At 38.1% G+C, this 26,071-nt stretch overlaps 1 protein-coding gene across 1 annotated transcript in view; it reads right to left on the reverse strand.

Annotated features, from left to right (window-relative positions):
• The window catches only part of LOC122808847 (otoancorin-like), a 224,916-nt gene that overhangs the window by 181,781 nt on the left and 17,064 nt on the right, over window positions 1-26,071 (reverse strand). The window contains exon 2 of the mRNA XM_044079940.1: window positions 23,317-23,510. Coding sequence (XP_043935875.1) covers window positions 23,317-23,510 — 194 coding nt within the window. The remainder of the gene's footprint in view (window positions 1-23,316; window positions 23,511-26,071) is intronic.

Genomic DNA, 26,071 nt, shown 5'->3' on the forward strand with positions numbered 1-26,071 from the left:
TTCAGTAATGTTAGAGGCAGCACAAACTAAGGTGGAGTCATCAGCGTATTGGATGACTGTAGTGTCAGGGATGACAGAGTGTAGATTATTTATAAAGATGTTGAAGAGCATGGGTCCAAGGATGGACCCCTGGGGAACACTGGTAGGTGTGGGCAAGAAGGAAGAGGTAAGAGTTCATCCATCTGACAGCTTGAGATCTATCAGATAGGTAACTGGAGAACCAGGAAAGAGTATTTGGGGAGAGATTAAGGTTGGCGAGATGAAAGAGTAGGTGTGCATGGGAGATGTTGTCAAAGGCTTTAGAAAGATCTAGTAGTACTGTGGATACAAGGAGTCCAGAGTCTCGGGCTCGATTGACTGTTTCAAGGAAGGATAGTAAGGCAGTAATGGTGCTGTGGCCGGGGCGGAAGCCATGTTGGGTGGATGTAAGTAGGTGATTCTGGGTTAGGAAAGGTAAAAGCTGGTGGTGGACACATTTTTCTAGGACTTTAGATATTGGAGAGAGTAGGGCAATGGGGATGAAATTAGAGATAGTGGTGTTTTTACCTCCTTTATGGAGAGGTAGGATGTAGGCTGAACACCAACGTTTGGTTACATATGACTCATTTAAGGATCTGTTTATCAGGATGCTAATAGGAAGAGCAATACCTTCAGCTGCGCATTTGAGGAAGGAGGAGGGTATGTTGTCAGGGGCATTGGAGCATGGTTTGAGATTAGATAAGAGCCTTTTTATGAAGCTGGTTGAAACTGGTTTAAACTGGAAATTCAAGTGACATTTATTAAGGTTGTTGGGTGTTGAGGAGAGGGTGTTAGGAGGATTATTGTTTGGGAATGTTTTGGTTAGATTAGCTATGGATTCTGCGAAGAAAGTGTTGAAGTGAGAACTCAACTCGTCAGTTAAACTAGGGTCTGGGCAGGGATTATTCTTGGACCCTGGGTGGAGAAGGGAGTTAACTGATTTCCAAAATTGTTTTGGGTTCTTATTATTGTTGGACTGAAGTTTACTATAGTAGTTTTTTTTGTCTAAAGTGATTAGTTTTTTTACTTGGTTGCGAAGTTGGGTGTATTGGAGCAAGGCAGAAGGCAGTTTGTTTTTCTGATAATGCTTCCAGGCTTTGTCTCTGAGATGCATGATTTGTTTAGTTTCTTTTGTCAGCCAAGGAGCAGAGTTAGTTTTGATTCGTATGTTTCTTAGAGGGGCTAGGGAATTCAGAGTCTCTAGGAAAATAACCTTACAAAGATGTCAGTTTCCTCAGTCAATATATGAAAAGATTTTTTTCCCAAAACTGCAGCAACCAACTGGATCAAATTTGCCTCAGATTTAAGAAAACTTGCATTATTCCCACAATTTATGGAAAAAACTTTAAGGCACTTTGAAGACACCCATGGGTGCTCACAGTTCATAAGCAAGTCCTAAGTTTGGCCATTTATTTATATTTCTTGCTATTAATCTAAATAGTAATTACAAAACATTTTTAGCAGAGAAATACCTACATACTTACTGCAAATATGAAATATGTGTATGTAATATAACATTTCTTTGCTTTTATTTCCTTGGTGATATGTAATTTAAACATGAATAGAAATTTTTGTTGAGTGCATTCTAAATCCATTTACTGTATGAATATATTAAGCTGATTCCAATCTGTTAATGTACTTGCTTGCTTGACTATAGAAATGAATGTTAGGAATAAAACATTGCATTCTATTGTGTTCTAGTATACCGAAATACTCTGATTGAACCCTTTGTAAAATGTGAGTGAGTTTAAATGTTGTCCAATATGCTTTATAATATATCTTTACTTTTGTCGATTGCCTTTGGTATGGGTCAAGGCTGATGAAAGGTACCTGGACCAGTCCATCTACCCAGCTATTAATATAAATAAATAAATAGATAATAACTTGAAATCATGCAATTTCCTCAGTGCACTGTCACTTTATAAACTTAATTTTTTTTCAGATGATTAGTGAGCTAATAGTATATAGCAAAATGTAATATGCATATACGATATCTAAAGTGATAATTTCAAAGATCAGCCAGAGGATATTTAAAAAAAAATCACACCCTTCCAAAATTTGAGAACCTCCAAGTTCATTTCATTCTCATTCAGGTTCAGCAGCACAGTCTCCCTTTCCATTCAACAATAGTAAAACATGCCAGATCTGTGTCAAGTGGGGAATTGTCTGACATGCAGTAAAAGGCAGGCTAGTTAGCTTTCATGGGTTATGGTTATGGCTGTGAATGGATTTAGAGACCAGTTACCCATTTTGCATTTCATTGGTCTTATAGGTTTAATCAAAGATAAGAAGAAGGTAAATCTAGTGGACAAGTACTAGATACAAGTTTATAACAAGGATAGTTAATGTAGCTGGATTGTTATAATTAAAAAATAAAACAATGTAAGTCACTAGAAAGTTACGTGAAAGTCACATTATTTTTATAAAGTTGAATTTGCTAGTGATTCCAGCCACTGGAAAATATTAAAATAAGTGTCTTTTGCAGGATGCAAGCCTTACCTGTACCACCCGTGTGAACTTATACATAACAACTTCATGGCTGCACAGTCACAAAAGTCAAAAAACAAAAAAAAAAACCCAAAAAAACAAAGGGAATGGCTGCTGATGCATATTTGGAATCTGCACCAGTAGTGATTTCCTATAAAACAGTGTCCAAGGATTTCGATATCAGTGAGTTGAACTCGGCCACAAAAGCCTTGTTCACTTTACGTTAAATGAGGTATAAGGGTAGTATAAAGTTGTGGTGTACATATCAAAGACCCTACTAAGAAATGCAACAGATGTGTGCAGATAAGTACTGATGTGCTTTATAATTCACCATATCACTTATCTAGCATGAATCATGTACAGGTACTAGGACCTGTCTTTGTAAAGTGTATGCAATCAGTTTGGGGCTTACCACCACTGTAGAAATGCTGATATGTAACCAGTACCTATCAAATATAGATTAAGAAGAAAGAGTTCCATATTTTATGTGAATGTGCCCCCCAAATGTACTTGATCACAGCCAAAAAACAAAAAATATTGCATGTCTGACAATCAGACACAGCTAAAACTGTGTTTCTTTGTTTACTCTAAATATTATTTTTGTTTATAGATTTAAGACTCTTACTACATAAATATACAGTGGATATAAAAAGTTACACACCCCTGTTAAAATGCCAAGTTTATGTGATATAAAAAAATGAGACCACAATAAATCATTTCAAAACTTTTCCCACCTTTAATATGACCTATAACCTGTACAATTCAACTGAAAAACAAACAAATCTGTTAGGGGAAAAAAATTAAAAAAATAAAAAATGTTCAATAAGCTGGTTGCAAAAGTGTGCACAACCTTAAACTAATACTTTGTTGAAGCACCTTTTGATTTAATTACAGCATTCAGTCTTCTTGGGTATGTGTCTATCAGCATGGCACATCTTGGCTTGGCAATATTTGCCCACTCTTCCTTGCAAAAGCGCTCCAAATCTGTCAGATTGTGAGGGCATCTCTTGTGCACAGCCCTCTTCAGGTCACCCAAAAGCTTTTCTATTGGATTTAGGTCTGGGATCTGGCTGGGCCATTCGAAAACTTTAATTTTCTTCTGGTGAAGCCATTCTTTTGTTGATTTGGATGTATGCTTGTGGTCATTATCCTGTTGAAAGGTGAAATTCCTCTTCATCTTCAGCTTTCTAGTAGACACCTGAAAGTTTTGGGCCAAAAATGACTGGTATTTGGAACTGTTCATAGTTCCTGCTACCTTGACTAAAGCCCCAATTCCAGCTGAAGAAAAGCAATCCCAAAGCATAATACTGCCACCACCATCCTTCACAGTGAGGATGGTGTTCTTCTGATGATGCCAAATGTTGTTTTTGCACCAAATGTATCTTTTGGAATTACATCTGGCATATTGTCTCTAGTATGTGTTGCAAAACAACTGTGGCAGGGCTAGTCAGCAGGCAGTGTGAACATTGGCTGTAGCTAATGGTCACTGTCAATGTGACACATAGACAACCTGTGCAAAAATGGAAAAAAAAGGGGGTTATGGATGGACGGACATATATTCATCCCTGTTGATCAAATTATTTTGTGTTGAATTTCTTTTTGTCAGATTAGTTCATAGGTTCATAGGTTCATACTAGGCTATCTGCCCTAGGGCATTTATAAGCCTATCCAGAGTGTGTTTGGCTTTCGCCACCCATTTTAAATTAATTTTGCTATGCCTTTTTTTGAGGTTAGTATACTGTGCCTCTGTCTAACAGTGACACAGAAGTGATAGCCAGGGTAAACCTATGATCTCCCATCCACTCATCAAGATTCCTCTTGAAGAGAGTCAATGTGGGACTCTGCCTAACCTGGACTGGGATTTTATTCCAGAATGAAGGGAGCCTCTGTGTTATGAATCTGTCCCTCCAGCATGTCCTATTTATTTCAGTGCTGAGGTTCAAGTCTCTTGAGCGCGTAGCTCGATGGGATTTGGATTTTCTGAGGTGCAGCATGTCCATTAATTCCGGGTTGGACATGGCTTTATACGTCAGGCACAGATCGCCTCTGAGCAGGCGGTATGCCACTGTGTAGAGCTGGAGTTTCTTTAACCGGGCAGCGTATGGCATCTGTTTGAGCCCTTTGATCCTCTTGGTGAGGTACTTTTGGGGTCTTTCCAGTTGCTGCAGGTGTCTGGTAAGGTACATCCCAAAAGGGGCATTGTACTCAATTATGGGCCTGATGAGGGATGAGTAAAGAGGCACAATGACCTCCCCTGATCTAGATGTGAATCCCTTCATGATTAGGTGGGCTATATAAAATGTTTTTCTAACCACTTTGGCCACGTGGTTGTCAAATGAGAGATTGCTATCAACTTGGGTCCCCAGGTCCCTAATGACTTCTTCTGTACTTAATGGATTACCACCTATGTGGTAATTTGTGGGCACTTTGTTTTTGCCAAAGGGGATGACTATACACATGTTGGCGTTTGGCTTGAGGCCATGGCTCTGGCACCAGTTGTCTGTTTCTATGAGGCCCTTTTGGAGGATGCTTGTGTCGGCTGGAGAGTTGATTATGGTGCCCAGTTTGCAGTCATCTGCGAACTTGGTCAGCCACAGTCCTTCCGTGTTGGCCTGTACCGCTGAGAAATATATACCGAACAAGAGAGGTCCCAGGACTGAGCCTTGTGGGATGCCACTTGTAACTGGTTTGGAGTCTGACATGGCTCCAGCAATTCTAACCATGTGGGTTCTGTCCTTGAGCCAGTTTGCAACCCATCTAGTGACATAGGGGTTTATATTTAAGCTGGTGAGCTTATCTATAATGCCTGAGTGGGGTATTCCATCGAAGGCTTTTGCGAGGTCCAGGTAGGCTGTGTGGACCACCTTCCCCTCTTCAATGGCCTTGGTGACTGTTTCAAAGAAATTGACCAGGTTTAAGAGGCAGGATCTGCCCTTAACAAAGCCAAACTGGGTAGAATCCAGTGTCTGTAGGCCCCAGTATCTTTATTTATGAGGTCCATGATGATCCTTTCCATAGCTTTGCAGACCAAGCTAGTCAGGCTTATGGGGTGATAGTTTCCAGGATCCATTGAGGCACCACCTTTGTGGAGAGGGACCACTGTTGCTGTACGCCACTCTTTGGGTACATATCCTGTAGTAAGGCTAAGATTGAACAGTAGTTTTATGTTTGGGTTTAGCTCTTCTTGGAGTTCATGTAGGACGCAGCCCGGGACACCATCTGGTCCCATTGATGCTGTGTTTTTTGCTTTGGAGAGGGCGGCTCTTACCTGTGCATCTGAGATGTCAGGGGGGCAGCACTCTGTTGGGATAGATATTTGCCCTTTTGGTGGGGGGGGAGAAGTTTGCACTGAACCTGTCAGCTAGGATGTTGGCAATGTCTGTGGGCTCAGTGTATTTTTTGTCATTTTGGACTAATTCTGAGCATATCTGGGAATTCCCACCCAGGTTCCTAACATAACTAAAGAAAACCTTGTGATTATCCTTAGTGTCCTGTGCAATTTTTCTCTCGAAGCTGGACTTAGACGATTTTATGAGTGCCCGTAGTTTTTTGCTAATACTGATCAGAGATGCCTTCCCTTTTTGGGATTTTGCTCTATCATGTAGTAGCTTCCTCCTTCTATTGTATAGTTTGTTTATGGATGGGGTCCACCAGACAGGACGTCTGCCTTTGGAGGATTGGGTCTTGGTTTTATTTGGGATTGCATGATCCATGCATTCCTGAAGGTGTTCATAGAATGCGTTTATAAAGGATTCTGTGGTCTGGGACGTATTTTCCACAGGCCCGGGGGCTTTGAAGAATTTCGCCTCGGTTTTGAGGCGTGTGAAATTTGCTTTAGAGAAGTTTTTCACTGTGGTTTTCTGGGCAGGGGGTGGGGTCAGGATGTGAATATCCAGTGAGATTAGTTTATGGTCTGATATTACCAGTGAGGGATACACTTCTGGTCTGGAGCATAGTGTCCCCATATTGGTGATGATCAGGTCCAGTATGTTTTCCCCTCTTGTGGGAGTGGTAACAAGTTGTTCCATAGCATTTGAGTTTATAAATTCTAGGAACCTTTGGGCTAGGGTGTTGGAGCTAGAGTAATGCTCCCAGTCTATGTTTGGGTAGTTGAAGTCGCCCAATATAATGGTGTTTGGAGAGACCTTCATATTTTCCAGTGTTCTCAGGAAGGCCGAGTGGTATTCTTGTGTTTAGGAGGGTGGTCCGTAGCAGGCTATAAACTGGAAGGCAGTTTTACCCACTGTTAGTTGCACATGGATAGTCTCTGATGCTTCATGCTGTGCCACCAACCAGGAGGTGTGGGTATCTTTGATGAATATTGATACTGCTCCTCCTTTTGTGGTTCGGTCCAAGTTTTGGGGCCGAAAAGCATGGTATGAGGTATAACCTGGTAGTGCTGGGGTGCTCTTGGGAGCCTTGAACCAGGTTTCTGTTACTGCACAGATATCGATGTTCTCCATGTTAAGGAGAGTTTCGAGTGCATGCATCTTGAGGTTTAGACTTCTGGCGTTGAGTAGCATTACTCTTAGTTTCTTATCCCTTGTGATACCTATGGAGGTGGGTTTGTCTTTTGAGCCTTGCCTAAAAAGGCACTATGGGGGTAGCAAGAGCCTTTGCCAATATCCAAAGCCCAGGGTGACAGGTGCAAGCCGTCCCTAGCAAAGCATCGTGGCTTGTCGAGCATGTCATCCCAGGCTGACAGGCATTGGATCCCCTTTGAATGACACCAACACTTAAGCCAATTGTTGAAATTGATCATCTTGTCTTCATATTGTGGCATCATTCTAGGTGAGGGTAAGATGCTACTCAAGGTCAGGGTCATACCAGCCTGGGCTACATGCTCAGAGAGCTCCTCTATGTCTCTTTTCATGTAGTCCAGGGAGGAACGCCTCAGGTCATTCACACCAGCATGGACAATGACTGAGTCATATTTGTACTTGCCTTGGAGTGACCTGAGTGCTTGTGTTATGTGGCGGATCCTAGCACCCAACAGGCAGCTCACCATGACCTTCTCCTTGTTCAGCCTGGTGAGCGGGACGTCAATGTGCCTGACGATAGAGTCACCTATTACAAGTGTATCAGGTGTGTTGTTTAGCCTTAAGGGCTGTGACTGTTCGGCACACTGGCTTTGTGAGCTATGTGTTGCACGTGTTTTGTTTTGGGGTAGCGGTTGCTTGGGTGTCTGCTTTGGAGGTCTCTGCTGCTTAGGCAGATTTTTATTTAAAGCCTCCGAGTATGTTTTTGTGTGTTTATGTGTTTGGTTTGTTGTCGTGGTAGGTCTATGTGAGACTGGAATTGTAGTGAGTGTGGTTTCCTTCTCCTCCTGACTGGTTACACTAGTACTGAGTTGAGAGAGCTTAGCCTCCAGTTTGGCTATATGGTTGCATCTCTCACATGTGTTGGAATTTGTTGGGAGGAGGAGAGGGTTGTCTGTGTACATGAGGCAGTTGTAACATTGCCTCAAGATTCCCAGATTCACCAGCTGGACCGGAGAGGAGATTGACAACTGACCTTTGGACATGCTAGAATAGTATTGGGAATTCCTTTATAATTGAAAAAAGGGCCAATGGGAAACAAGGTACTCAAGGGGAGTTTGTGAGGGTGTAGTGCTTTTAATTTTTTAGAGCTGACTTATATAATTGCTTTAGTGAGCAAGTGCCAGGTAACTTAAATGCAATGTGTTACAGGTAACTTAAATGCAAAAATGATATATAGTAACTTTCTTTCAAGTGAAACAAGGAAATAAGTACAATAAGCAATGCAGATATCACTAGGGATCCACAGAAGTGCTAAAAGGCCGTGTTTTAGGTGGAATTAGCGTTTCAGGGAAATAAACAAACAACAAGCATACAAACAAAGCTAGATTCAACAGGCCTGGATCTAGTCTATGCTACAGCAAACAAGGTGTACCAATTTCAGTCAGAAACAGTTAGAATATGCAGGCACTATAAGCCTTTAACCAGAAATTCCCTGCTTAGAAGGGCAGAGTTCAGCCTCTCCTCCCACAAGAGTGCAGAATGCAATCCTTCTTAAAGTAAAATAACTGGCCTGAAGCCCAAGTGCTTAAATCAGAACTAATACACTTTTAGAATAACAGACACTGAGCTCTCAATCAGCAGTTCCCAACTTAGAAGGATGTAAGCTACCTGTCCTGCCACCACAGTGCAGGCCACAAACCTTCCTAATGTAAAACAACTGGTCTGAAGCCAAAGTGCTTAATCCAAAAGACTTAGAAATGATAGCTACACTTTAATCAAGTTACTACCAGCAGTAATAAATACAACTGAATACTTTAAAGAATGCCTGGATTAGTGTTCAAGTTATACAAACAAAGCTAGATTCAGCAGGCCTGGATCTTGTCTATGCTACAGCAAACAACGTGTACCAATTTCAGTAAGAAGCAGTTCAAATATGCAGACACTATAAGCCTTTAACCAGAAATTACCAGCTCAGAAGGACAGAGTCCAGCCTCTCCTCCCACAAGAGTGCAGAACATGAACCCTCTTAATGTAAAATAACTGGCCTCAAGCCCAAGTGCTTAACCAGAATTAATACACTTTTAGAATAACAGACACTGTGCCCTCAATCAGCAGTTCCCAGCTTAGAAGGATGTAAGCTACCTGTTCTGCCACTACAGTGCAGACCACAAACCTTAATGTAAAACTGGTCTGAAGCCCAGGTGCTTAAACTAAAAGGCTTAGAATGAGTTACACCAAGCAGTAATAAATACAATTGAGTACTTTTAAGATGATGCAAAAGCAAAAAAAAAACACAAATACAGTAAAAGCAGATACATTTTTTTTTCACTTTAATCAACTAGTGCTTTGTTGATTGGCTCATGTAACAGTGCAGATAAGGTAATATAGTGCTCCCTGCACTATTACGTGATCACAGACTGAATAGATTTGCTATTTTGGTGAGAGTGTGGGGGTATTTTGAGACTTTTGGGTACAGTTTACTTGATGTACATTGGCGATTCATGAAAATGTGATCATGGAACAGTGTGAGTGGGGAAGGGTTCCATTACTTACAATATTGTATGACCTCAGAATTAGCATATTTCGAGACTGAAGTTGTGGGAGATCAAGCTTCTCCACTGGCAAAAATCTTGGTATTTTGTTTTTGGTTATTGTTTTAATGGATCATGAGCTATGTTTTTTTCAATGCATTTGTTCCTGGTGATGTTTCTTCTGAGAAAAAGCTCTTTCTCTCTAGTTCTCTCTTTTTATGTAAATGTATATATATATATATATATATATATATATATATATATATATATATATATATATATATATATCTTCAAATTTGTAAATGACCGGATTCTTCTGATTTTATGAGGAAGCTTATTCCATCATTTTAAAGGGCACTGTGTAATGTGTCTGTTAAACAGCATGAAGTATAAATTCACCAGTTTCAGCTACATGATTTTGAACTCCTTGACTGCTGTTTCACATAGGAAATCATTGCTGGTGTAGTTTTATTTGCATGCTGGCAGTGTTTTCCTGTGTGTGTGTGTGGGGGGTTCCCTTTTTTTCCATAGTTGTTTAACCATGGAGTAGGTATATTTGAGTAAGAGGCATGGCAGGTTCAGGTGACTGCACCCTACAAACACTTTGTTTAGATGATTTGATGAGCTTCAGCTTTAACTAGTTTAGCTCATCATGCTGAAATTGCATCCATTTTAAACTCTGTGAAATACAAGTAAAACATTTTCAATAAGAATTCCGATCAGTGACTACGTAAGCCCTTTAGAATTAGACTGAATGTCAGAATATTGATTTTGGAATTTGATAGCTACAGCTCATAGTATCCTTTTGTCACATAGCTATTTAATGATGGTATGATTTTTTTTTTATGATCAGACTACTTACTTTGTAATGATAATTTACATCCAGTTCTGTCAATATCAAGATGCTGCACTTACTATTGTACATTGTGTATATTCGTTGTAAACCATCTTGGAGAACTTCAACATCTTTTACTGAAGTAATTATATTTCTCACATATGCAGATGTTGGTGCAGCTGGTAATCCAAAACTAATTTTAAACTTTTATATCTGAGAAGAATAGCCTGGAAAGATTTATCCCCATTGCAGACTCCTGTGAGACACCAGTGGTAACTCCCATCAGGATAGACATGTAAAATCCGAGTTATGTCTGCTGGATGGTATCAAGCAAATATTTGCAGAAGACATAAAAATACCGAAGCACATGGAAGTAAAGTTTGAATTAGAATAAACAATCATTCCCGAGTTTCATAAGACTCATAAAGTGTCATATGCAATCCGATTCTAGGCTGAGCTCGAACTGTAGAAGCCAAAAAATAATGGAATATTATCCTGGCTGGAAAGGAGTGAGTAGTGCATGCCCATTGTTCCTGTGATAAGAAAGGTAAAGGAGATGAAGCCATGTTTGTGGGGAATACAAAGCTACTGTTGACTGACTATTAAGTAATATGTATTATCTATTACCATGAAATGAGGGCATCATTGCACCTGGAGCAGTGGAGATACGTTTTAAAAAGATTGACTTAGTTGAAGAAAACCTGGAGGTGGAAATGGAAGATTCTTCCAAGAAGTTCTTGACTACTAACACGCAAATGCTTGTTTCACGGACATCACACAATCAGGTTGTCATCAGAGCTGCATCAGTGCCAACCATTTGATAAAAGACAATGAGCCAGCCACATTAGAGAATTCCCAAAACAGTGTTACTTCAGCATCTAATGACTGGTAGTGAAGATGAAGAGATGGTCTTGGAATAGATAAAGGAGTATGGCCTTTGAGCTAACATAAAGAAGTGTGAGTTTTTCATTGAGGGAAGTCCTTATTATGATCATGATGGTCAGTGGTGGAATACATACATCACAAGACAAAATGAATTCTGTGTTAAAGGCTGCCAAGCCTCAGAATATGTCACAGTGGATACTGTACTGAGGATAGGCAATTACTACCACAAGTTTTTACCAAAACTCTCAATGGTTCTTCATGCAGCCAATGCATTGTTATAAGATTGTTTTTCATGGAAAATTGGAAAAATCTTGCTCTGGTCTGAAAGGGCTTTTTTGACAACAAACAAAGTGATAATGTGGGATAAAGCAAAGTTTGCTCCTTTCTTGTTTATACGGTTAGCATGTGTTACTTTACCTTATGGATTTGGTGCTGTTTGCACAAGTTCATGGATGGTATGTCAATTATATACAGAGGTACCTTACTAAAAGGATACAAGCCTAAGCAACATGTCCTACATGAACCATCTCAAAGCCTTGTCACTATACTTGTCATCCTACAGATTGCTAAGAGGTGACCTGTGTCTGGCATACAAGGCATCCTCTGACCCATTACTGATGGGTTTAGTGCACATCAGCAAATCAAATGGCATCAGAAATACTCAAAGGATGTAAATCTCTTTTTCAACATCAAAATAATGGTTTTGAGGTTATATCTCCAAGAGGGTACTGCTGCTCTAGACCAGACTCCCCATCCACATCAAACAAAGTTCTTCTATATCCATATTCAAGTTCAGCTTAGATCTATGGATAGGAAACAGATAATTTCCCGCAGAACTGCTCCTCTGTTCTACTAAAGGACTGAGCCAGCTCCTAAATGCTTTATCCCGTGCATGTTTATCTTCAGGTTATCTATGGTATGATCCTGGTCATTATTTTTATAAGTAATATATAATTATTTACCATGGGATGGGTAAAGCCAATCTATAAACACATGGGATAGGTTATTCTGAGCACAAAAAGGAAACTGTCTAGACATAAAATGGCCCGCAAGAACAGCTACTCTAGTACTTACCTACGAACTTATATTGGCATAGCTGAACAGTTACTACTAATGAATACATTACCTAGAGGGAAGGCAGACACAATGTGGTATTGTTGAAATTCTATATAATTGTTGTAGAGGGATGACCAACAGTTGATGATTGATTATATCCAGCATTTGAAAGTAAAGAAGGCTAATTTGTCTGTATGTGAAAGTGCTACATCATGCGGAAATGGAGTGGCAATTTCTTCGACATATTGTTAAAACCTTTTTTGGTGTGGTGCAGTTCTTCTACATTTTATACCTGAATAGTGGATATTATATATAGATAAGGGGATACATTGGATCTCTAAATATGAGGTCCTTCATATACTGGCCAAGTGGTAAGACGTAAATTAAAATGTATAAAAAGTTGCTATAGATGCTAGATCCAAAAGGTACCTCATCAAGCATTCTTGAAAGTGGACTTTATCACACTGATAATCTTCATTTTGCAGGGACATTGATTAACTCTCTGCTTTTAATTGCCAGGTTTGTGCACTGCAAGTTGTCAGAGGTCATTTGTATGGGATTAACTATCCTTGAAAAGGCAATAATGGTGCTATGAAAATATTCAAAAGGGAAGGTTAGGAAAGGTGCCAGGAAAAAAAAGATTGTTAGTAAGTATGTCTTTATAAAACTAAATATTATTAGGCATTTTTCATCTGTTCCCCATCATCCAGTTACAATTGGGTAAGCATAAAATTTGTTCAAATGCTGAAGAATCTTCCTAAAGCCATGAGCACTCTAGTAACAAACTACTGCATCACAAACAGACCATTTCTTTTTACATCTGGAAATGTAGTTCATAGAACTGCTAATTTATTGACAGCAATGTTGTTTCTAAATCAGAATATTAGGCCTGGCTTGGAGGTGTGACAAATAGTAAAGAGTAAACAATTTAAGCCTATGAATACAAAGCCATACAGTTGTGGCAGTAAACTGTACATCAGCATTAACATGAGTCTGTTGGGAGAGGAAATGATGACCAGGCAAAAGTGCCCTGAGGACAAGGCTTATGATAAAGGCAGCTGATATAGGAGATGGTATGCAGAGAGGATTCACAGACCAAAATTGTAATGGCCACCAAATGGGATGCCAGTCACCTAGTATGAGACGAATGGGCTGTGATGGACAACTAAGACCAACAGTGTATTCTAAAAAGGATGGATGGCCCTGGCTGTACCCCAAAATGAACAGAAGCCCATTACCTTACTAACTGATGGATGATCCATTCTTGTTTTTCAAAGTCAGAAGACTTCATTAAGGAAAGTAACATTATCATTAATGGAGAAGTCCATTTTGGAGGTAAAATCAGACCCACCACTGATATCGCTGTTCCAAGTCCCATAGGTCCCTAGAGATATTGTAACTATCCTGATTATTTGTGGAGACCTCCGTCAATGATTCAGCATGTGAAAGGGTGAGGGTATTATGCACTAAATCTGATAGTTAAAGTCAAGTGCAATTGCTTTTACTGATAACTGATACCAAATCAAGTAATACTGAATTATTTAACAGTAATAGGACAGCACAGTTGTGCAGCAGTAGCGTTGTCGCCTCACAACAAAAGGTTCTCCGGTTTGATTCTCAGCTGTGGTGCCTTCTGTGTGGAGTCTGCATGTCCTCCCAGCGTTCGTGTGGGTTTCCTCCCACGTTACAAAGACATGAGTCTGGAGCATTTCTCCCTGGGCCTCCGCTGAAAAATGGCTTTGTTCCAAGTCGGACTTTCCTGGTTAACAAATGTTAAATAAATAAATAAAAATAATATCATTATCAAGGTATTACTGCATTATTTACATCAACATACTTGTACTTTTAACTCATTAATACCCATGTGGTGTGAAATGCAACACCTCTCATTGTCTTCACACACCCTTGCATTCCAGAGCATTTCCTGAACAATCAACTTAAAAGGCATAAGATAAGCATATATTATATATAAACAATATTTTGTGAACAATAAAAGCTATTAAAACGGTACACATAGCAATGTTAGCAGTAAGAAATATACTTTACAGTGATAATAGTCAGTCCAATCAGAGTATTTCCATAAATACTATAAAAATTATATAGCACATAAGCCCATAATAATATATTTTGCTGCATTTTGTCATATCTTGGAAACTGTATAACATATATGTATAGTGTTAGAAAAAACTTATGTTACCCAGACATAAGCTTTCACCTAACTACAAGACATTCCTTTCTTAGTGCCTGTTTATTGAGGTATTTACTGAACAAGTCCTTAATTGTATAACTAGCAATATAAATAACACTGTATATCTCTCAGGATGTGCAACTTGTAGTGCAAATATCAATGACATTTTACTTTAACAACCTCTAAGATTTCATCTGATGCCATGCAATAGTTTGCAAGTCACTTGATTTTTGAAGTATTACGTGTATATGCAAATCTGCTTATTTTCATAATTATTAAGAAACAACTAGTAGTATGTCCAGTATAGTGTGATATAAATGGACATTAAGAATGAACTTTCCTGTCTCCCGTCTTTGCATTTCACACCATGCCCATCATGGCATATAAGTCTCTCAGTTATGAAAATATGAACATAAATATGAAAATCTGAACAAGTGGCAAACAGTGATTGATTTCTTTACTGCAGGACATCCTAGATTAACAATTTTAGTGCCATTTTATTAACTAATTGTTGCCAATTTCAGTACTGCCAATTACAATTATTAGTTAGTCAGTCACTTAGCTAAAGAAATAAGCCCCCCAAAAAGGTCTGGATGCCATAAGGAGCTATGGGTCTTAACTGGAAGTATACAAAAAGGTGGTATACACTTGAAAGAGTTAACTAAAATAAAATGTAAATAATTATTTTAGATAACTCCCTTCCCTAGTGATAGATCTAAAATGAGAATGTTGTGGGTATAGCCAAAAATGTATAGTTTGTATTCAAACCACATTATGCTGCCCTCGCCATTCTCCTATCATTTAAAAATGTACTCAGCCCACAAAATGCTGCCCTTGCACACTTCAGAAAATGGCACACTATTTTCAAATGTTGCCGATTATAAAAATAAAAAGGCTAGTTTTAGAAAGCCTATTTAATATGTAAGCATGATTTGTATAGCTCTATACACGTAGACACTAGTTTACACAGTTCTAAATATTATGTGCTGTTTGAACCACAAAGTTTCTAAGAGCTGCTCATAAAAAATGTACTCACTTGAGTAAACTGAGTATGTTCATAGATTAGTACTAAGCTAACTGCTTTTGCAAGCCCTTTTAAGCCTAGCTAATTATCCCTTGTGAGGCTCAAACCCTGCACCTTGTTTTTGTAAGGCAAACACTTTAACCATTAGGCCACCCTCCCGCACCTTTGATCTAACTACACCCATATGTCTTTGTGCTACAGTGAATATTTGCATACGCCTCTATAGGGATTCCTGACTAGTGTTCACAAAGTAAGTTATTGACACTATATGTTTTCAGTCTGGTTGTATGTAATGTATTGTAATGTATTGTAACTAATACAAATAATTTGTTTGTAAAATGTAACATTACATGTGATTAAAAATACAGAAACATTACAAATATCTGCATTGCCTGGATTTAAAAAGAGACCAGAGGCAAAAAATTAATTATTGTTGTTGTATTGATTGGTCTAAACATTTCTTGGGTATATATTAGAAGACCAAATGCTTAGGTGATCGAACACGTAAACACTGATCTTCTAATATCGAACCACACAATATCGAACGTTCCAGAAAAACACATCCCTCGGCCACAACACAAAAAACATTACTTTATATCTAAATTAAGTGAGGGACTTTGCCCCCACACCTCTCGACATCGGGGCTATGCCCCCCTAACTAAATATACCAACTCCGAGATCGCTCAACAGTAGGGAAATAGCAAACTCCGGTGAACGGCCAAGGGAAATCTTTCCCTGCGTTAAATCAGCCTTTCTCCGTTGTTTGCTTTCGACATTAGAAGATCGATGTTTGGGTGTTCGATCACCTAAACATTTGGTCTTCCCATATAAACCCCATTTCTCACATATGAAGCAAGATGATGTAAGAGAACACATTGAATACTGTTCAATCTTTCATTTGAATCAAAGTTGACAACTTTCAAGTACAAAGATTTTATTTTTCAACATAAATGATAATAAGTCATTTAGGAAAAGGTTAGTAAAAACAGCAAAAAAAATTCAAAAATCTTCTAATAAGTTAGTATAAAATTATAAATTTATATATAAATATATATAAAGATGGTGAAGAAGTCACTGGCTTTCAAAATTTTGCTTTCTGATATTAAAATACATGAGTGAAGAAAAAGGAGGGCGAAAACAACTAAGGACTAGAATACAAATACTAACACCATAACTTACTCTTTTTATCTTAATGAGTTTGTAATTCAGTGTGTTAAGAATGATGCTCCACACTGATTAGATAATCCTGATATCTACTGTTACAAACATGGCAATGTCACTCAGAAGACAGCTGAGGAGCACATGGACATTAAAAACACTCACAGGAGAAAATGGAAAGGGTAAGGGAATGTGACAACAGTCTTTGTCTATTTGATGGGGCCTACGCTGTCATAACCAATTCTAACATTATGATGGGTGCACTCATAAATCTGCAAGAAATACACTTAAGCCAGCATGTAATCTTTCATCATGAAACGGGCAGGAAAAATCGAACCATTTGCTCTGACACAAAACAAAGAGTCAATAGCACTGAGGTTTTCACAGCGTACATTTGTAACAGGATGTAGGAACCAACAACACAGTAGAGGTTTGAGCAGGAGGAAAGAATCATAGAGGGAGTTAAAATGCCACAAGGTTAATGCCAAAAGATTTACTACAGATATGAACTGAATATATATATCTGCACTTGGCAATGTCTAACTTAGGAAACATTTAAGTGTGACATGGTCTACTGAAAAGATAAAAGAAGTGGTATAACTATGTAGATACATACAAAGTTTATCTGTTTAGCCAGTGTTCTGTATGCTGAGATGATTTTGTTATAGATGTATTGTATGGTGGATATGTGCTCTATAAATGTCTGTAGTGAACAGAAACTTTTTTTGTTGATTTGCGTCTTATTAAGTCTCCCAGGCTGATCTGAAAACCGTACTGATTAGGGACTAAGACCTGCTGGACAGCATGTATAACCAAGGCATCCAGGGAGGGGGGATCTCTAAATCTTCAAGCTGTTACATTACATACAATTCTCTGACAGCAGTAGGAGACAATCTCTCTATTCTGCCCTTTAGGTAAGAGTAATAAGTTGCCTCTGTTTTATACTTCCATTCCTCCTGCTATCTTTACCTTTTTTATGTCATCTTATGTACCTCTGTGCACTTCCTCTCCATCAACCATTTCTGTAACTCATTTCAGAGATTTGCAACCCACCTCATCGAGAAGTACTTTTGCAAATAATGGGAGTATGTGAATCCCATGACATAATTCCTGTACCCCCTTCTCCCATCCTTTCTATTCAGGATAACCTCTTCCCAACTCACAGGTATAAACTTTTGCACCATAATCATGTTTCCCCACCATCTGGTCTGTAATGACAGCAGCTGCAGTTGCCTTAATCTCTGGTCATATTTTTTTCCTTTCCACCCCAAACATCATTTTCATGGCTCTTCTCCTGACCTTTTCTAGCAGAATGATGCCCCTCTACCAAATACATACAGTTCTTAATGTGCGGCCTGACAAAGGATCTTTGATATATGATCATCACCTCTTTATTTCTAGAGTCTATCCTCCTGTGGCTGCATATCAAAAGTTTATCTGCCATTGTCATTGCCCTCTCACATTGGTGTTGGTAGCTAGTTCAGGTTAATAATTTCCCCCACATCATTTCTTGCTCTGTAGCCATTAATGCTACTGTCACAGCTGGTATCTTATAACATTGCAGTCTGAATGCAGGACTTTGTATTTGTCCTTCTGAACCTCAGCTGCCATCTTTCCACTGATCTGAACAGCCTTTCCAAATTCTTCCTTAGGCTTTTTCTCCTTTCTTTTGCAACATCAGTTTTTCTCTCATGTGCAGAGAGGAAGGTCCTGCTTTCTGTTCCCTCAGTTCACTCATCTTTGCTTTATTCATCACACTGTATCCCTCACAACTACTCCCTGTGTGCTATCCTTCAACTATTACTTAATCTTAATGCTACATTCCTGCCCCTTCGGTTTTCATATCAGCCACCTGTGTGGGACCTATTTAAAGGTTCTGCTGTAGCCATGGTAGATGTTCTCTACCAGTGCTCCATTTTCACATTCTCCTCTAAAGCAGTCATAAAAATTGGATTAGGTTTGCCTAACAACTCTTTCTGGCTATGAAACCATTTAGGTTGCTGTCCAGGAGACTACTGTTTTCTAAAAAAGCAACCAGCCTGTACTTTAGAATATTTTCCATGTATTTTCCTGCTACCATAGTTACATGAATAGTATTGTAAGTTCCTGCATTTTGCCAGGTCCATGTCTTGCACATTGGTATCCTCAGAGACATCTGTACTGATCAGTAATCTGCTGCAAACTTTGTCAGAGGATCTGCCAGCACTCTGGCTGGATTCCTGTTATTGTCTACCCATCTGGTTGCTGGTCTCATTCTCAATCAGTTCTCTTTCCACTTCCTGTTTCTCTGTCCTGATGTTCTTTCATTGTTCTTCTCACTTTTCCTTAGCACTCTCCTAGCATTGCACCAAGCTTTCCTTTTCCATCATGAAGACTGAGGAGAGCTTTAACTACCTCTGCTTGATCTCCTTCTCCTAAGATCATTTTCCATCCTCACTCAGTCTAGTGAGGTCTGACCTTCAGTTTCATCTTTCTGTAACATACCAAGAAAAGCCTCATCTTCCCTTCTTGATCCTTTCTACTAGCTTGCTTTTAGCTTGAACCTTTGCTGCCCTCAATTCATTTGTTACTCCAATATTTCCTTCTGGTTTTGTGCCTCTACCTATGTACTTGCTTTGTTCGCCTCCTTTGACATCCTTCTATTTGCCCATATATTTCAACTCTCTTATGCTTTCTCTTTTGACCTAATTATAAGCTTCACTTTCCTGTGTATCCATGCTGGCATTCTCCTCTTTTTATCTTTTTCCCCACATCTTTAAATTCTCTGTTAATGTCTGGAGTTCACTGCACCTGATCCAATACTATTTTTTTATCTCCTCAGTTTGTCTACACTTCCTTCACCCTCTCCCTTGACTTAGCTTAATCAGTCCCTATGCAATGTTACACAGTTGCCCTTATCTTTGATATTGTGGCCTTCTTCTCTTCTAAGCCATATAATGGCTTGTTCACTGTCAGCTAATAGCATCTTCACCTGGAAATCTCAGACTCACTCCTCCAATATTAGTATTATGTCCAGAATCCTATCCATTCTGGTGGAATTCTGGTGCAAGACATCAATTAGTTCTCACACTCTAGCTACCCAAGAGCCTGGGATCTTCCAGGCAGCTCTTGGCATATTTAGATTATCGAGGAACACAACCCACCTCTTTTTCTTACAACATTGTTTTATACTGTCATCTGATCTCAAAATCACCTTCTTTGATATGTCCAGAGGGTCAATACATTGTATACCATACTGACTCACCAGCACCCCCTCCTTCTTTTATCACGAGGGCATTTAATCTAGGTTTTGATATTCATGACTCCCTTGACTGAAGTGTTGTTTTTCATCTTCTCTAAAATGGAATTTGACACCTTCCCTTATGCATATTCTGAATTCCCTCTACTCATCTTTTCTGTATTATATCTAAACAAATATATACAGGGTCTTCTGTGTCCTACCCCATCCTGTAAGAAGCACTTGTTTCTGTGATGCCAACAAAATACACCCTTCCCTTCCCTTCTGTATCTCTGCTTGCAGCTCCTCCAACCTTCTTCCCAGACAACTTGCTTTAAATAATAACATTACCAATCTATGCTCCACATCATCTACATATACAATGTTCAGAGTCCATTTTCTTCACCTGTATAGTGACTGATTACAGTCCTCCTCCTCCTTTTCAAATTAGTTTGAAGATATGTGTAGAGATGACAAAAACACTGAGTTTGCAGCCTTGTGAATTGCTCTTTACATCTGAGCTAAATTTGAACCTGCCCCAGCATAGACCTGTCATCTGCATTGTCTCACTCCAACTACCTACCAACCCCAGGCACTTCTTATACACTGCTGCAAGCAATCACTATACTGTCTACTCATTGTTTTTCTCAGTGTGTTAGCTGCTAGTACAGGTAACAGTCCTCTCACTCCTAGCTTCTTCCTGTTGGATTCTCCTGAGTCCCCCCCCCTCCTGCTATTTTTTCCTTCTGTTCCCCTAGCCTACTACAGTGAGCATCACTTTCTTGCTCCCTTTCCTTGCTATTTGTCCTGTCCTCATGCCAGCCTGCCATGCTCTACCCATCCATTGCCTACCACCCTGTATTATGAAACTTGCCTGCCTTTCTGTTCTTCTTACTGACCTGTGGTTCATGGCCGTCCTTTTTTATATTCAACAATTTGTCATCCGACCCCAACAAAACTAAACTTCTACTTTTTCTCCCCAAATAACTGCACTAACATAAAGCCATATTTATCATTACATCTCTTAACAACACCACTATTGAAGTTGAATCTCATACTAAACTTTTAGGTGCTATTATAGATGACCAACTCAAATCTGACCTGCATGTGTTCCAATGCATAAAAAAACCCATCCAAAACTTGGCCTATTATATAGAAATAAAAAGTACCTATCAAATGAATCTAGACTGACTCTCACTAATTTTTATCTCCTGCCAAATCTCTTTTATAATGCATAAATCCTAACTAACCTACAATCCAAGCGTCTCTCAAAACTCAAAATTAACATAACAAGATTGCCAGATTTGCTGCACTCCTTCAATCTAAAGCCCATCATTGTCTTGCTCTCAGAACACTTAACTGGTTAGAATTCCCCCACCAATTAATGCTTTCCCAACTTACTATCATACACTCCATATTGCACAAGCCCCTCTTTTGCCCCAGCATCTCATTTCTTGTCTCCCCATATACACCACTCAGAACTCTTAGGAGCTCTGATCAATTTTACCTCGACATCTATAAGCCCAAAAGGTCCTTAGGCCAAAAGCTATATAGTTACCTAACTGTCCTATCTTGGAAAAAGCTACTCCTGTCCATTAGAAAAATAAGTCACTGTCATGAATTTAAGAATGCCTTAAAATATCACCTAAATACCTCTTGAATTTGCCCCTGTATTAGCCCTCCCTGAATGGCAAACCCAACTCCCCTTCCTCCCCTCCTACCCAAACTGTCCCTGCTTTTCCTTCCTTTCACTCCTTCTTCCGCTCTCCTGTAGCTCAACTCTGTCCTTACTTTCATGCCTCTGTCCTTTTACTTTCTTATTTCTGTACTCTTTCCCTTGTATAAGGACTATTCCAGCACACCTCACTATATTCTCTTCTGAACTTACTCACCATCCATTCAGGTTTCTCTTCTATCAGTCTTTCCTCTAGCTTACTCTTCATATCTTTTATATATCAAGCACTGAGGTGTAACAATGCTCCTTATTCCTCAAATTTTTCCCATTTATTGTACCAGGTTACTTGCTAATGATATTACTATATAAATGTAAATCTCACTAATAGACATTGACCAGAATGTTTGCTTTTCTTTTCCCCGTATTTTTGTACACTATTGTATAACTGAATGCTATTGCATTATTTTATACTATTGTTAACTTGTACTCTTGTAAGTGGAGCTTTTCTTCCTGGGCCTCAACTGAAAAAGTGCCTTGTTTCAGTCGGACTATCCCGGTCAACAAATGTCAAATAAATATAAATAAATAAATATCTCTTACTTGCCTCTTCCTGCCTACTTTGACCTTGTTTCCACCTCAACCTGCTCCTCTTCTGAATTTCTTAACACACAGTCTCATATTAACTTCCTGTCCTCTGTAATTCCTGCTCAGCCTTTGACACACCTGTTTCTATACCATCCTTCTCAGCTCCTTTTCTGCTTTCTTATCTTCCTCTTTTGTCTCTGTATCTTCCTACATCTAGGCTCTACCACAGATCCCTCAACCATAATAAGTACTCACAGCCAGCACAATATACCCACCTCTCCTATGCAGTTTACTTGCAATTTAATACACCCTTGTAACACATTTTAAGCAGGAAACTTCTGACAGATAGAAACTTGTAGTGCTTCTTTAATTCTAAATTCTATCTCAGAGAAATAACTTGCTGGAGCACAAAAGCAGGGTCAGTACTGTGGGACATGGAGTAAGCAGCTTGATATCAGCAATGAAGAAAAAGAAATATGTTTCAAGTACAATATAAGGGATGGATGAGTCAAGGGTCAAAGGTCAAGGGTCAGAGTAAATTAAGAACTGTAAAGATATGAAATGGGAGGTCTGGGAAGGAAATGGCAATAGATCTATATTTAAAATGAAATTAACTTTTGAATTTGATTCCTTCATTTTAAGGACAAGACCCATTGTTCTCCTCCACAAACTCATGTGTAATTAAGTTGCAGGTCAGACATTTACATTCACGGTACTCAAATAATTTAAGAAAAATGAGATTTGCTTTTTTGTCTTAATCCATGACTGTGAAAGTTATGAACTGAACAGAGTTACTAAAATCAATATGAAAACAAAATGTACTGCCAGTGTGATCAGCATACAGCTGTCCATCTTTAGAATGCTGGTCCCATAGAAGTTATGCCTGAGGACTATGCAGTGCTATTAAACAAGTATGTACAGGTGATCCTACCAATGCTGGACAATGCCAACTTGACTGCTTGGGGGAGGGCTACTGAATAAGGAGGCATCCTTCATACACCTACCACTGGATCACACCACAGTGCTACATTTTATATTTAAAGAAATTATGTACAATTGATGTTTTAACATCTTCTTAACAAAAAACTCTTTTCACAGCCAGATCTGTACACACAAAACGCTGCTGTATAGTCATGAAATAGTGCATAGTAATAATTTCATTTTATGCTGACATACCCATAGAGGCTTATTATCCTCTTAGACAAGATGGCCTTCTGAGTAGAGCTCAGCTGTTTGCAGTTCTTAAAAGACATCAGTGATGCATTGAAAGCCTCCATTGTCAAATCTGTGAGATTCTGAGCTGACAATTCACAGATCAGGTTTCCCAGGGTGACAAGGTCATCAGCAGTGAGGCTAGCCATGGTTTTGTTCTGAAACACAAATATCAAAATAATTAATTTGTAACGTTAGTGTAGAACAAGAAGATGGTCTCTCCACGATGTTTCAGATAAAAATGTAGTATCAAGGTATCCAAGTAATCCACAGAAACAAGTAGAAGAATAAAAGACTTTTTATTTTAGACAAGTGGGATGATGAGCGCTTTCGCGTGGATACAACCACGCTTCTTCAGATAACAATTGCACCCACAGACAGACATTAAGTAGTAAAATAACAAGTGAAACATTAATTAATTAGTAAAGTCAATTAATCATTTAAAGATATAACATTTAAAACGCGGAAGACGTATATTCTGTATATGAATACTCTTAAGTAACTTCATTAAGGGCTGCAAAAATACAGATATCTATTTATATACATAATGGAATTCTCTGAAATTAGAGAAGGTTAAAGCTCAGAATAAAACTCAACATTAGAACACAACTCTAAACATTAAATATAGTAAAAGAGTGTATATATGTGTACTATAGTATGAATTTATTACTTCCATAAGAAAAAGGCTTGTGTGTAATGCATATAAAATGCGTAAACAACGCATATAAAATTACATTTAGAATATATTGAAGTTGACACCTAAAATGCATAAAAATAGTGCATAAAAATTTTTTCATTTAGGAATACGTAAAAATTAACCTCTAGAAATACATAGAAGAAACTTTTTTTCTCTTTTTCCTTTTTATAGAAGATCATACATGCCCCATTATATAGGGTTTTTTGATTATCTATCAACAGGCAAACAGTCTAGGTGCATTTTAACTCAACCTAGGTCTAGCTTGGTCCATAGTGTGATGAGGCAAAACAATATCTAGAATATTAAGCTTTGAAAAAGAGGATCTTAAGTAATCATAAATATATTAAAGTTTTGACCAACATAGTGACATAATGTTGTATGAATATATATATATGAAAATCAATACACATAAATATGTGTAGATGTGTATAGATATGCATAAATATGTATACCCACAAATACAAATGTGTCTCTAGTCGAAATAGAAATAATTCAACAAATCTATCAAATGCACATAATTATCAGTATGTATAAATATTTAATCAAATATATATAAAGAGGTAAGGCCTATTATTTTTCTATTCAATTAATAAAAATTAATTATACAAACCATTAATTAAGAATGTTTGATTGAAAATATATATACATATTCTCAGTCACCAATTTATTTATTAGGTAAGCAATTACTAGTTAGATTATAAAAATTAATTAATCATTCGTCTATCTACATATTTATACAAAGAATTTTTTCAATAATTTCGGTCTGTAAGGCCTCAAAAACAAACAACTAATTAAGTATATAAATAGTTAATTAAATACACTAACAATTAATTATAAATAATTAAATATGTACATATAAGTATAAATAGTTAAGTATATGTATGTACCAAGATATCTGAGTATCTAAATGAACAAGTCAGATCTCACTATATTAACGTTTCCTACCATCTAAAATGAGTTTCATGGAGACTGAGGTATTTAAGCCAGGATAATTATGTGCATTAAATCTTAAAATCCACTTTAACTCAGCTGTTGCAAGACGGTTACCCACATCACCACCTCTTAAATTCTGTGGGATTATCTCTAGAACTCTAAAACAAAAACCATGGTCTGTATGTTCTTTAATATGTAAAGCCAAAGCATTAGTATCTGAAGTTCTTTTTATTTCATAAAGGTGATCATAAATTCTATCAGATAACTTCCTCTTGGTAAGTCCTATGTAAAATGCAGTGCATTTAACACAGGTAGCCAAGTATACCAAGTTCTTTGTGGAACATGTTGCAAAACCTCTAAAGTAAAATGTAAAATTCAAGGTTGGATGAGTATAGAGTTGGATGGTACATATATAGGAACATCTATTACATTTTCTACAAGAAAAAGTTCCAACTCTCTCATTAACATATTTACTTATTATGTGGTGATCCTTACAAAGGATTTGTTTGAGATTTGAACAATTTTTATAAAGAAAACTAGGATAGTTCCCCACTAAATGTGTTACTAGTTTTTTTTAACTCCAAAATGTGCTAGATTCTGCTATTTCATTTTTAGTGCATGCCCTGCCCCCCAACATACCTCTCAACTATCTCTGATTCTTTTAGATATGTCCCTATTAATCCCTCCTAAAATTGGCAATATTTGGAGAATGTGTAGTTTATTATACTTAATAAATAATGACAATAATTAGAGTTACAGGCTTTCTTTACTTCTGAAACTGTATATTAATTCACATTTTATTGTTCTGCTAGTGTTTCAAGTTAATAGAACTAATATTTTAAAAGTGTTCCTGGTTGTCCCTGATTACTTCTGTATTTGTCCCTGATTCTATTGAGATTTGTCCCTGAGTGGTTGAAAGTTATGTCCCCCACACCATTTGTACTTAAATTCTCAGTGCTCCAAGGATCACAATTATAGTCTCAGTCTTTCAACAGGCACACATTTTGCCTTGAATAAAAAAATCGGAAACTAATGACTCTTAAAATAACTAAAACCAGCACAGGTAGTGCTTTCATCTCATTTTTTTAC

This window comes from Protopterus annectens, chromosome 8.part0 (genome assembly GCF_019279795.1).
Source record: "Protopterus annectens isolate FY-2018-M chromosome 8.part0, PAN1.0, whole genome shotgun sequence".
Classification (NCBI taxonomy): Eukaryota; Metazoa; Chordata; order Ceratodontiformes; family Protopteridae; genus Protopterus; species Protopterus annectens.